Source organism: Monodelphis domestica, chromosome 1 (genome assembly GCF_027887165.1).
Source record: "Monodelphis domestica isolate mMonDom1 chromosome 1, mMonDom1.pri, whole genome shotgun sequence".
Lineage (NCBI taxonomy): Eukaryota > Metazoa > Chordata > Mammalia > Didelphimorphia > Didelphidae > Monodelphis > Monodelphis domestica.
Window position 1 is genome coordinate 205797093 of NC_077227.1, and position 14081 is coordinate 205811173.

The window sequence follows — 14081 nt, forward strand, 5'->3', positions numbered from 1 at the left end:
CTCTAAGAACCACGACTACTAGTCCACTGGATGGGTTAAGCACTCTGAGCCAGGCACTGTAAACTCTGGGGATACAGATGTAAGCAAAAAAGGAAGAGCCTCTGTCCTCTGGGAGTTTACAGACCAGTGGGGGAAAGACAGTACATAAAAGAGAGCTAAAAAAAAAAAAGAGTGGGAGAAGGCATCGCAAGTCTCTCTGCAGCCCTCTCTGCTGGGGTCTCTTGGCTCTGGCGCTGGGGCTGAAGCCTGCTGGGATTGGCTAAGGCTGGGGAGGCCCCGCCCCCGTATGGAGCTGGGCGGAGCTGTTCGAGGAGATGCGTGGGGCGGAGCGGGCTGAGGCTGGGGCTGGGGGATGCCGCGGATGGGCCGCCTGGGCGTCGGAGCTCTGGGGCTTTCAGGGGCTGGAGCCGGCGGATGGCGAACGTCCGGGTGGCTGTACGCGTGCGGCCACTCAGCAAGAGGTGAGGCTGGGACCAAAGGGTGCAGCAGGGACGACAGCGGGCAGTGGAGGTCCGAGCCCACTGCGATGTGGGGCTGCCTGCACCCACCCAGGGATGGAAGGCCCGCCCTGGGATGGAGAAGAGTGGTCCAGGTTCTCGGGTATCACCTCTGAGCCTGGTCCAAGGAAGTTTAAAGGGAGACCCGGGCCTGCAGGGCTCTGCCCTCCCAGACTGGAGGCGGGGGTGGGGCGCACGTAGTGGGACTGCTGTGGGGAACTGAGTGGACTGCGCCTGCTCGGGGTCCGTGCTCCGCTCTAGCCTCCACCTCCCAGCACTGTGCCTGTCATCTAGTAGGCGCTTAATAAATGCCTGTTAACCGATCCGCAGTGGAGCAGAAGTCCCCTGGGTAGGGTGTGTCCTTTTCCTATCAGTCCATCTGACTACCTCCCTAAGCTTCCTGCAAGCTTGGGCCGAAGTTAACAGGTTGTTGGGGATACGGAAAGAGACTTCAGGGTAAGGGGCTAGATCCCGGTTCATTTAATGCCCTTTTTTTGTTGATCAAAAGAAAGAAAGACAGTTTATCCACAGCCTGGGAGAAGGATTGGCACCCGTAGTATCTAGAGTTGGTTTTTATAGAGCATTTTCATGTTTGCAAAAGCTCATTAAAATAGTTCATTTTTAAATAATTTCTTTAACCATTTCTTTTATTGGTATTCTGGGTATGCATGAAAGTTCTAAGAGAGGACTGTTGTTTTCTCTTACGCACATAGAACTGTTCAAACAGTGAGACTTCAGGGATTGTGGAAGGAAGCTCTGGGGGAGCAGAATTAGGAAGTCTGGGAAGTTAAACTCTGTCCTCCCCCTAACGAGTGGTATTGTCTCCTTCCTATTCCACTAGTTCCTTTTTGGTTGCAAACCTATTTTGAAGCAAAGATCTAAAACTCACTCTTAATAAAGTGTGAGTGTTAGTTTAAAGTTTTATGTTTCCTGGGATTATGCAAGCTTTAATTAGGTTTTTAAAACAAAGGAATAACTCCGAGGGGAGTTCTGGCCAGCTGAGAGAAAGAGGGGGAGAGAGAAAGAAACAGAGAGAGAGAGAGAGGAAGGAAAGGGAGACAGAAACAGAGGAAGAAGAAAGAATGAAAGAGGGCTAATGGAGGAGGGAGGGAGACATAAGAGTCCTCACTTTGTGTGTGCCCTTTGTGAGGTCTAGCTTAACTAAATTTGGAGAGGATTGTCCCCAAACAGCCAGCCATCAGGTAATGAATTTTTTGGGGCACAATAACTCAAGAACACTTATCTTCTGAGGTTTAAAACACCTTGAGATTTATCTGTGGAGGAAATTCTTACATGGACGAAATCTTGAAGTCTGTACTAAATTTATATCATCTGAACTGGGGTTAAGATGGGGAATCAGCTTTGTTGCCAATTCCCTTAAGACTTCTATTAAAAAGTGTTCCATTTTCCAGCATCATCCAGAAAATGTCTAGAAAATTTAAATAGGAGTCTCTTCATATTCTCTGGTGTTGCTAGAGTCTAGGGGCATCTTTCTGAAGGAATTAGATTGCCTCATGGCATCTATCAGTTAGCCTTAGCCCTGTATTCAAGGATGCAGGGACCCTGAAAACTACAGTGGTAAACCTCAGTGAAACCTCAGTTCCACTGGAACCACCAAACTCATCCACAGTGGATTCTAGGGAGATTTAAGACTGGGATCCCAGGGCCAAGAGGGATTTCCTGGCCTTTAAGGAAAAAAGTCAGGAAGTTAACTGCACCTTGGGGCTATTTCAATGACATACTACACAACTCTCTGAGAGAGAAACGTGATTGATAGAGAGCTGCAGATAGTCATCCTTTGGGGGTTGAAGTCTTACTTCTCTTAGGGCTGTTATTTTAAACAACAAAACAATAGATTGGCTCTTGACTCATTTAGTCTCCCTTTCCCCTTTTGGGACTCTTATATTTTTACTTTCTGTGCCCTTCTCTACTACTTTTTCCCTCCCTTTGGAATTTCTTTGTCATAGAATTGTTGTTACTCTACTTGGAAAAACTGTTGGTTAGGCTGCTGTATTTAGTTAAACCTGACCTGGAGAACTATAACCGATTGAGAATTTCAGGTATTCCTATGGCCAAACAGGTCTCTCAGGAACTGAGTCTAAATGTATACAATACTGTTTGATTTAAATATGATGTCATTTAAAACATCAAGGGGCAGATGTCCCCCCTCCCTTCCCCCACAAAGCATTGGGCCAAAATAGTTTTTTTGAGTTTGGGGACATAAAATGAATTTTTTTTAAAGTAACATTTCACATTTTTCCTTATTCATTTTCCTTACTGGAATAATGAAGAGTGGATTAGTCTTCTAGACTAGAAGACTTCTTCAGTCTTCTGTGGATTAGAAACCTGATTAGAAAAGATGATGATTGCCAAGGCCATTTACATTGTTAAATTTTCTCTTGTTATTGGAAGTGAGCACCCTTGTGAACACTTAGCCAGCTCTGAATTTACAGTTCTGGACCTTGCTTATGTAATTCTGTTTCACTGATCTATTTTTTAATTTCTATTCATTCCCAGAGAAATTTTGATTATAATAGCTTTGACATATAATTTGAAATCTGGTTATGCCAAATCTCCTTCCTTCTTACTTTTTAAAAATTCTTTGCCTTAATGTTGTTGAACTATTGTTCCTCATGCGAAATTTGTTATTATTTAGTCTAATTCCATAAAAATTTTCCTTGGTAATTTGATAAAACAAAAACCTAGTCTGTGAAGTTAGGTGGTAGGAGAGTAGAATACCAGGAAAACCTGAGTTCAAATCCAGTCTCAGATATGTACTAGCTGTGTGACCTTGTGCAAAACACTTCACCCTATTTGCTTCTGTTTCCTCATCTATAAATTTCCTCATCTATAAAATAAGCTAGAGAAGGAAATGGCAAACCACTCAGTATCTTGGCCAAGAAAACTCCAAATAGGGTCATGAAGAATCAGACATGACTGAAGCAACTGAACAACAATAAATATGTAATTTGGGCCATCTCTGACAGTGAATATTGAATATTTTTATGAACTATATCTGCCATCATTTTTGTAAAAGTAGCTTTGTAAAAGTGGCTTTGCTTTTGGGAAGCAAGTCTGGTCCTCGGTATCTCTTAGGGTAAGTTCTATTCTGGACCATAAGAATTGTGAGGGACCCTGCTTTGGGCCAATTTTGGATCCTAATAATTGGAGCTGTTTCTATTTCTGTATATATATTGTTATTTTAAGGGCAGGCCTGAAGATGTGCTTCAGTATGAGATTTTACTCTAAAGCTACCTCAAGTACATTTTCAAGTGGCACTGGAAGACTTAAGAGTAACCTTGGTCTAGTGTGTACCTTCTGGATCTGTTCTAGACCCATATGTTACTGGTTCTGGGCCAGAATATCGAAGTAGCCAGACTAAAGAACTTTGTAAGGTCTGGAGCTTTAAGTCTCTTTAAAAATGGAAAGATTTTTTGTTACCTCTGCCTCATAGGATTATTGTGAGGAAACTGTTTTGTAAACATTAAAATATAATCTATTGTGCCATCTAGGTTGGCATTAGGGTGTTATGTCTATTTTACAGATGAGGAAACTGAGGTCTAGAGGTGAAGGAACTTACCCAGGGTCACATAACTAATAAGTGTTAGAGGTGAGATTTCAACCCCCGCTTTTCTGACTGTCAATATAGCATTTACCCACATTACTTCATTTTCTCCTCCTGGATTAAAATCTGGCCTCAATTTATTTATTTTTAATATTTAAAATATTTCCCCACATTTACACGATTCATTTTCTTTCTCTCCCTCTTCCCTCCCCCTCCTGCAACTGACAAGCAATTCCACTGAGTTATACAAATGTGATAATACCTATTTCCATATTATTCATTTTCTTTGCTGAGTTGAACTCAGGATTAATTGAGATAATATTATGAAAAATAATAGTTTTGATTTCTTTATCTGAAAATTGCCTATTCATGTTTCTTGCCCATTTATCAATTGGGGAATGGCTTGATTGCATTTTTTTGTACAATTGATTTAGCTCTTTATAAATTTGAGGAATTAAGACCTTTGTCAAAGGCTTTTATTATGAAGATTTTTTCCCCAATTTGTTGCTTCCCTTCTAATTTTGGTTTGCATTGGTTTTGTTTGTACAAAAACTTTTTAATTTAATGTAATCAAAATTATTTATTTTACATTTTGTAATTTTTTCTAACTCTTGCTTGGTCTTAAAATCTTTCCTTTCCCAAAGATTTGACAAGTATACTATTCTGTGTTCACCTAATTTACTTATAGTTTCCTTCTTTATATTCAAGTCATTCACTCATTCTCAGTTTATCTTGGTGTAGGGTGTGAGATGTTGATCCAAACCCAATCTCTCCCATACTGTCTTCCAATTTTCCCAGCAGTTTTTATTAGATAGTGGATTTTTGTCCCCAAAACTAGGATCTTTGGGTCTATCATAGACTGTCTTGCTGAGGTCACTTACCCCAAGTCTATTCCACTGATTCTTTCTGTCTCTTAGCCAGTACCAAATTGTTTTAATGACCACTGCTTTATTGTATAGTTTGATATCTGGGACTGCAAGACCTCCTTCCTTTGCATTTTTTCCCATGCTTTCCCTGAATATCCTTGATCTTTTGTTTTTCCAAATGAACTTTGTTATGTTTTTTTTCTAATTCAGCAAAAACTTTTTGGAAGTTCGATGGGTATGACACTAAATAAGTAAATTAATTTGGGTAGAATTGTCATTTTTATTATGTTAGCTCTTCCTACCCATGAGCAATTGATGTTTTTCCAATTGTTTAGATTCCTGGTATGAATCCTACCTGGTCATAATGAATAATCCTTGTGATCACTTGCTGGAATCTTTTTGTTAGCATCCTATTTAAGATTTTTGCATCTACATTCATTAAGGAGATTGGTCTATAGTTTTCTTTCTCTGTTTTTGACCTGCCTGGCTTTGGAATCAGTACCATATTTGTGTCATAAAAGGAATTTGGTAGAACTCCTTCTTTGCTTATTCTGTGAAATAGTTTGTATAATGTTGGGATTAGTTGTTCTTTGAATGTTTGATAGAATTCACTTGTGAATCCATCTGGACCTGGGGATTTTTTCTTAGGGAGTTCTTTGATGGCTTGTTCAATTTCTTTTTCTGATATGGGATTGTTTAGGAAGTCTATTTCTTCCTCTGTTAGTCTAGGCAATTTATATTTTTGTAAATATTCATCCATATCATCTAGATTGCCATATAATTGGACATAATAGTTTTTAATGATTGCCTTAATTTCCTCTTCATAAGGTAAGGTCTCCCTTTTCATCTTGGATGTTATTAATTTGGTTTTCTTCTTTCCTTTTTAAATTAGATTGACCAGTACTTTGTCTATTTTATTTGTTTTTTCAAAGTACCAGCTTCTAGTCTTATTTATGAAATTAATAGTTATTTGGCTTTTGACTTTATTTCTCCTTTAATTTTTAGGATCTCTAATTTAGTTTTTATCTGAGGATTTTTAATTTGTTCACTTTATAGTTTTTTAATTTGCATGCCCAATTTATTGACCTCTGCCCTCTCTAATTTGTTAATATATAAACTCAAAGATAGAAATTGTCCCCTGAGTACTGCTTTGGCTGCATCCCATAGATTTTGAAAGGATGTCTCATCATTGTTATTTTCTTCAATGAAATTATTAATTGTTCCTATGATTTGTTCTTTAAATGATTTTGGAGTATCGTATTATTTAATTTCCAATTAATTTTTGATTTGCCTCTCCATGTACCCTTGCTAATTATTATTTTTATTGCATTTTGATCTGAAAAGGTTGCATTTATTATTTCTGCTCTTTTGCATTTGTTTGCAATGCTTTTATGCCCTACTACCTGGTCAATCTTTGTGAATATACCATGTGCTTCTGAAAAGAAGGTATATTCCTTTTTGTCCCTATTTCTTTTTCTCCACATATCTACTAACTCTAATTTTTCCAAGATTTCATTCACTTCTCTTATTTATTTTTTGGTTTGATTTATCTAGTTCTCATTGAGGAAGATTCAGGTCTCCCACTAGTATAGTTTTTCTATTTATTTCATCCATGAGCTCCACTAGTTTCTCCTTTAGAAATTTGGATGCTATGCCATTTGGTGCATACATGTTGTACTGATATTTCCTCATTGTTTATACTGCCTTTTATCATGATGTAATTACCTTCCCTATCTCTTTTAACCAGATCTATTTTTACTTTGGCTTTATCAGATATCATGATTTCGACTCCTGCCTTCTTTTTCTCAGCTGATACCCAATATATCTGGCTCCATCCACTTAATTTTACCCTATGTGTGTCTACCTTCCTCATGTGTGTTTCTTGTAGACAACATATGGTAGGATTTTGGTTTCTAATCCATTCTGCTATTTGCTTCCATTTTATGGGTGAGTTCATTCCATTCACATTCAGATTTATGATTACCAGCTGTGTATTTCCCAACATTTTGATTTCCACTCCTAGTCCTGCCCTTTCTTCTTTTACTATTTCCTTCTACACCAGTGTTTTGTTTTTAATCAGTCCCCCTAATTCCCACCCTTATTTTACTTCCCTTTCTACCCCCCTCCCTTCTTATTCCCCCCCCTTATTTTTTTTTACGGTCTTTTTAAACTACCCCCACCCTCTCCCTCCCTTGTATTGCTTCCCTCCCCACCAGTCCATTTGTTACCCTTCTACTTCCCTTTAGGGTGTGAATCAATTCTCTACCCCAATGGATCTGATTGTTCTTCCCTCTTTGAGTCAATTTCAGGGCCCATAAGAATTAAGTATTTCCTGTCTCCTGCCTCTTTACCCTTCCATTGTATTTGTGTTTTTCCCACTCCCGCCATGAGCTTCTTTATGACATATACATTTACCCCATTTGTCTCTTTTCCCATTTCTCTTAGTATTAACCTCTTTTTTTTTTTACCTCTAGTTATATATGTTTTTGCATTTCATCCTATACAGTTTGTCACTGTTCCCTCCAAGTATAATTCTTCTAGCTACCCAGGTGATAATAACAATTTTTAAGAGTTACCAGTATCCTCTTTTCTTGTGGGGATACCAATCATTTTAACTTATTGGGTCCCTTTAAAAAAGTTTTTTTTGTTTTTTCCTTCTTTCTTAATTTTTGGTGATTCTCTTGAGTTTTGTGTTTGGGCATCATATTTTCTGTTTAAGTCCGGTCTTTTCTTTATGAATGCTTGGAAGTATTCTATCTTGCTTTTTAAGATCTTTTCCCAGGTGTCTTCAGCCTCTTTTAATTGTTTTTTGAATTTTATTTTGAGTTCTTCCAAAGCCTATGTCCAATTCGCTGGAGTTTCTGTGTTTTTGCTTGGTATTCCTTGATCCTCCTTTGTTCATTGCCTGGAAAGAAGATGCCAATTGTAATTTCTGTTTTCTTTTTCTGTTGTTTACTTATATTTTCCCCTTCTTTTCCCCCTGTTCACATTTTTGGTTATTATTAATTATGTATTTCCCTCCATTATATTCTTTATATTTTTTCCTCCCTTTTCTCCTCTTATATCTCTTTATTTTTATTTTTAGCATGGGAATTTTTCTTTTTTTGCTATTGTTTTAAAATAACAGCAATGACAACTTTGATCAGACAACTGGGATTTTTAGTGTTTATGTCATTGTTATTGTTTAATCATTTTCAGTCATGTCATGTCTGATTCTCCGAGACCCCATTTGGGAATGTTTTGGCAGAGATCCTGGAGTATTTGCCATTTTCTTCTCCAGCTCATTTGACAGATGAGAAAACTGAGGCAAACATTGAAAATTTAAAAATTGGCTCTCCCAAGCTGGTTTGAACTGGCTCCACCACATTTCTATACCAAATTCTCTGTGTGCACATAATGTATGTATTTGTACTCTTTCTTTGTCAGGTTCAGGTAAAGAGAAGGTTCATGTTTATCCATCTTCTCCTGCCTACTGTTCTTTTCATAAATATCAGTTATGAGAAATACTAACCCCACCCCATCTTCATTTCTTCCCTAAGTATATTCCCCCCCCTTTTTTTTTAAATCCTTAATTTTCTGGCTTAGAACCAGTAACAGAAGAGTATTAAGGGTTAGGCAATTGGAGCTAAGTGATTTGCCCAGGGTCACACAGCTAGGAAGTGTCTGAGGCCCCATTTGAACCCAAGACCTTCTGTCTCTACTCCTGGTGTTCTATCCACTAAGCCACCTTGCTACCCTGTATGTTCCTTTCCATTAATCTCTTAAAAAGCACAAAATAGAACAAAAAAACCACCTATGACCCCTGCTTGTCTTAATCTCCTCTGCGACTGTTGAAGACACTAGAATTCTGAAGGGATGCTTGTATCTTTTTTCCATGTTAGAATATTTACATTTTATCTTTTAGCCTCTTCTAATTATTCAAAAGTATTTACCTTTCTAGGTTTCTCATAACTCCTGGGTTTGCCTTTTGAAGTGTCTACTCAACTAAGATTTTTTCATCAGGAAAACTTGAATATTTTATTCTATTAAAGAGATCTGTACCCCCTCCCTGCACCGGGATTATTCAGTTTTGTAAGGTCAAATCCCAAGATTTTACTCTTCTTTATAATAGTTGTAGCATAGTCTTATATAATCTGACTATTCCTTGGTACTTTGAAGTTCTTTCTTGCTGCTTGCAGTATTTTTTTCTTTGGCATGAAAATTCCACATGCTGGCTATAACATTTCTGTGTGTTCAGTTGATGGGGTTCTTTTAGTAGGTAATTGCTTTCACTTTGACCTCTGGATCTGATGGATCTGGACAATTTTCTTTGATCTCATTTTGATAAATGGTACCTAGGCTTTTAAAAAAGAATTTTTTTTAATCAATGGTTTTTAGGGAGTTTTCTGATTCTTAAATGATTTCTCCCCAACCTGTTTTCCAGGAAGTTGTTTCAGATAGTAGATCACCTTTTATTTTTTCAGTCTTTTGATTTTAATGTTTCTTGTCTCTGGTTCTGTTCCTTATTCCTTTTTTTTTTTGAATGGATCAAAACCAAGATCCCACTGACTTTATTATGGGCTTTACTCTGGCTTCTGACACTCATTCTCCTCTCCTCAGCCTCTTCATTCAGAGCATTGTTCAGGCTTTAGGTCTATTTTATTTACTTTTAAACCTTTACCTTCTGTCTTAGAATCAGTACTGAGTATTAGTTCCAAGGCAGAAGAGTGGTCAGGGCTAGACAATGGGGGTCAAGTGATTTGTCCAGGGTCACAAAGCTAGGAAGTGTCTGGGGGCAGACTTGAACCCAGGACCTCCCATCTCTAGGCTTGGTGCTCTATTCACTGAGCCACCTTGCAGCCCTTTAGATCTGTTTAACCAGAGTTTTCAATGGCTTCCATGGCCTTTCTTTCAGTGTTAGAGGCTGTATAGGCCTGAGTATGAAGGATCACTTATGTGTCTCTTTAATTTTCTAGATCAGTGCTCTATTTTGTACCATTTTTGTATGTTTTCAAGGGTGTATATGCAAGAAATGGGTGACTTTTCCTATCACCATCTTAACTAGAAGAGTCTTTATTGCTGCTGTTATCATAACAGATCAGGGACTAGAACAGAAAATGTTGTCCGAGTTAGGGAGCTAAGTGAACTGGGTCCACGAGGAGTAGGGTGAGGAGAAGCCCCAGAACCATAAAGCTGTGCCTGATCTTTCCTGATTGCAAAGAATCTGCTTCAGGGAAGATGCGCACTGACCTCCTCTCTCCCTCATGCTCCTAAGAAGGCCGGACTCCTACCTCTTGGACACACTTCTAATTTGATGGCAAAGCAGAAGGATAAGAATGAGTGGGGAACCTGGCAGATTCTGTCTGAGAGGTAAGGGGAGAGGAGAGAGACAAAGACCAGGAAGCTTTGGAACAGGAGGAACTGGGAGGATGGAGGTGCCTCTAAACGATACAGTGAAGTCAGAAGGAGGAAATTTGGAACGAAGAATAATAAGTTAAATTTTGGACACGTCTTTCCGGAGATTCGGGTCATTTCTTTTAGTAGATGTGTAGTTTAGTGATCTGGAGATGTGGGTCTGGAACTCAGGAGAGAGGCCCCTGGCTGGTAATACAGATTTGGGAAAATCATCTGCCCAGATATGATGGGGGAGTGAATGAGATTACCAAGGGAGCAAACACCAGAGACCAGAGAAGAATGCCAAGGACAAGGAGTAAGTAAAAGAGAAAGGAGTCTTAGAGAGGAGAAACACAAGTTGTGTGGCAAGGGTTGGGGGGCAAGAGAGAAGCAGAGACAGAGAAGGAGAGGAGGGGAGAGAGAGACAGAGGGAGAGGGAAGGGGAGAGAGACAGAGAGAAGGAGGGAAGGGGAGAGAGACAGAGGGAGAGGGAAGGGGAGAGAGACAGAGAGAAGGAGGGAAGGGGAGAGAGACAGAGGGAGAGGGAAGGGGAGAGAGAGACAGAGGGAGAGGGAAGGGGAGAGAGAGACAGAGGGAGAGGGAAGGGGAGAGAGACAGAGAGAAGGGGGAAGGGGAAAGAGAGAGTGGGGAGGAGAGTGAGGGAGGGGAGAGATTAAGAGAGAGAAAGAGAGGGAGGGAGGATAAGAAGGAGGGAAGGGAGGGGGGAGAGAGAGTGGGGACAGAGAGACAGAGGGGAGAGGGAGAGAGAGTGGGGATGGGAGAGAGAGTGGGGACGAGAGAGAGGGAGGGAAGGGGAGAGATTGAGAGAGAAAGAGGGAGGGAGGGAGGGAGAGAAGGAGGGGAAGTAGGGGGAGAGAGACAGAAAGAGAGGAAGGAGAGACAGAGAAGGAGGGGTGGGGAGGGAGGGAGGAGGAGAGAAAGAGAGAGAAGGAGAGAGGAGGAGAGAGAGGGAGAGGGAGGGAAGGGAGAGAGAGGAAGGGAGAGAAAGAGAGAGTCAGAGAGGAGAAAGGAGGGGAGAGAGAGACAGAGACAGAGACAGAAAAAGGAGCGTGTAGAGAGAGAGAGAGAGACTGTGAAGAGTGTTTTGTAGTTATGTTCAAATGATTCCTGAATTTGTCTTGGCAAGTAGATTCCCAGGTATTTTATACTGTCTAGAGTGATGTTAAATGGAGTTTGTCTTTCTAACTCTTGTTGCTGGCTTTTGTTGGAAACATACAGAAATGCTGATGATTTATGTGGGTTTATTTTGTATCCTGCAACTTTGCTAAAGTTATTGATTATTTCTACTAGCTTTTTAGTTGATTTTTTTTGGATTCTCTAGGTATACCATTATGCCATCTACAAGAAGTGCTACAAGAAGTCCCCTCATTGCCTACTTCAATACCTTCAATTTCTTTTTCTTCTCTAATTGCTACTGCTAGTGTTTCTAGTACAATGTTAAATAGTGGTGGTGATGCTGGGCCTCCTTGTTTCACTCCTGTTGACAGAGGTGGGGGGGGCACACATGGGGAGAAAGAGAGTGGGGGGGAGAGACAGAGACGGGGGTGGAGCAAGAATCTAAAAGGAAGAGCTGATCTGCAGTGTCAAATACTGTGGAGAGGTTGAGGGAGGATAAAAACTTAAAAAAAATAAAAAGGCTCTTGGTTTTGTAAAGAGATAATGAGTGGCTCTATGGATCTAACTAGAACAGTGGGATGGAATCCAGGTTGCAGTGGGGTTGAGAGTAAGAGCCCTTCCTGAGCTCCCCTCTACAAGCACCTGCTTATCAGAGCTGGCTCCCAGCAAAAACGGATGATTGGTCAATTTTTGGACACTTCCATCCATTAAACATTCCTCCCCTTCACAAAGCGTCCCAGAAACCCTGCTCATTTCATATGGCTTCTTAAGACTGTGTACAAGAGTCTGTTTTGTTGTACTTTTTACTTTGCCTTATTCAAAATTTTCCCTAATTCAAAATCACGGTAGTGTCCCAATTTTCTAGGGATTGACAAAGGCTGACTGATAGAACAGCAATATTAGAAACAAATTCACACTATGGTGTGAAAGACTCAACCTCTCTTAGAAATTCGCATTTGAGGTAAATTTCAGATGCCAGTAGCAGGCAGGAAGAAGGTATAGAGTGGCTTTCCCAGCATTTTAACATTTATTTATTAAGCACCTACTATGTGCCAAGCTCTGAGGAGGCAAAGAAAGGTAAAGGACAGTCCTTACATTCCAGGAGCTATCTAGGCTGTGGCTTATTCAACTTAGGCAGGGAATAAGGCAAGGGGTAGCCAGGTGAGCCTGGAGTCAGGAGACTTATCTTCCCAAGTTCAAATCTGGTCTCAGACACTAGCTGTGTGATCCTGGGCAAGTCAGTGAATCCTGTTTGCCTCAGTTTCCCCACCTGTCAAATGAGCCGGAGAAAGCAATGGCAAAACCACTCCAGTATCTCTGCCAAGAAAACTGGAAATGGGGTCATGAAGAGTCGGACACAACTGAAAAATAGCTGAACAACAACAGAAACTTCAAATATACCAATAGCAGGCAAGGAGAAGTATAGAGAGGCTTTCCCAGCATTGATCAGCCAGCTAGTAAACTATTTATTTACCTTCTGTCTTGGTCTTTTACCTTCTGATTAGTTTTTTAAAAATAGTAAAAAACCCCAAACTAAATAGTAACTCGATAGTTTGGGAGGCAGGACTGTAGTAGTGGAAGGGCTCAGCAGAGGCTTCACATCAGCAGGTTATGCTGGAGCAGCAGCTTAAGGGAAGGGGGGGATCCTCAGCCTTCTGGGCATGGGCCACCGAACTGGTGGACAAAGGCAGGGAGAGGACAGGTGGAGCCTCCTGGGTAAGACTCTGAGGCAAGGCCAGTGGGGCCAGATCAGAGGGCAGGAGGAGATCAGTAATGCTGGGGTCGGGTCCTAGAGGACGCTAAAAGCTGAACCAATGATTTTATACTTGATTCTAGATGTAATAGGAAGCCATGGGAGTTAAAAAAGATATAATAATAATAATAATGGTAATCACCACAGAATAGTAAGCATTTCTATAGTGCCCTACCATGTGCCAGGCTTTATGCTAGATGCTTGACCATTAGCTTGACATTTGGTCCTCATGATGACTTTGGGAGGTAGGTGCTATCATTATCCCCATTTTATATTTGGGGAAACTGAGGCAAACAGTCTAAGTGACTTACTCAAAGTCATACAGCTACTAAACAGTAATAACTAATGTTTATAGAGTGCTTACTGTGTGGCAGGCACTGTATTAAGTACTTTACAATTATCCTCTCATTGGATCTTCATGACTGCCTTGAGATTATTATTATTCTCATTTTATAGATGAGGAAATGGAGGTAAACAGAGTTAAGTGACTTGCCCAAGGCCACACAGCTAATAAGAATGGTTATTATTATTAAAAATGCATTCATAGAAATATTATCATAGGCATAATACATACAGCATAACTATATACAAAATATATAATAACACACAGGGTTTACTATGTGGCAGAAGTGCTTTATAATTATTATCAAGAGCAGCCAGATAGAGAGAGCCAGGCCTGGAGTCCAGAAGACCTGAGTTCAAATCTGGCCTCAGACATTCTCTAGATGTGTGACTTTAGACAATTGCCTAGCCCTTACCATTCTTCCACCTTGAAACTGATACTTGTATCAATTCAAAGACAAAAGACAGGTATTTTTTTATTTTTGTTTTGTTTTTTCCTTTTTTTTTGAAACTTTATTATTTTTTAAAATTTTATAATATTTTATTTG

The 14081-nt window shown here is 40.0% G+C and overlaps 1 protein-coding gene across 2 annotated transcripts in view; it reads left to right on the plus strand.

The window, feature by feature from the left end:
• The first annotated feature begins 324 nt into the window (after window positions 1-324).
• Window positions 325-14081, plus strand: part of STARD9 (StAR related lipid transfer domain containing 9) — a 181729-nt gene continuing 167972 nt past the window's right edge. Inside the window, exon 1 of one of the 2 annotated variants that reach the window (XM_007472427.2) lies at window positions 325-461. In XM_007472427.2, the coding sequence (XP_007472489.2) occupies window positions 415-461 (47 nt within the window). In that variant the 5' untranslated portion in view covers window positions 325-414. The remainder of the gene's footprint in view (window positions 462-14081) is intronic. The other variant, XR_001629692.2, reaches the window with a different exon arrangement.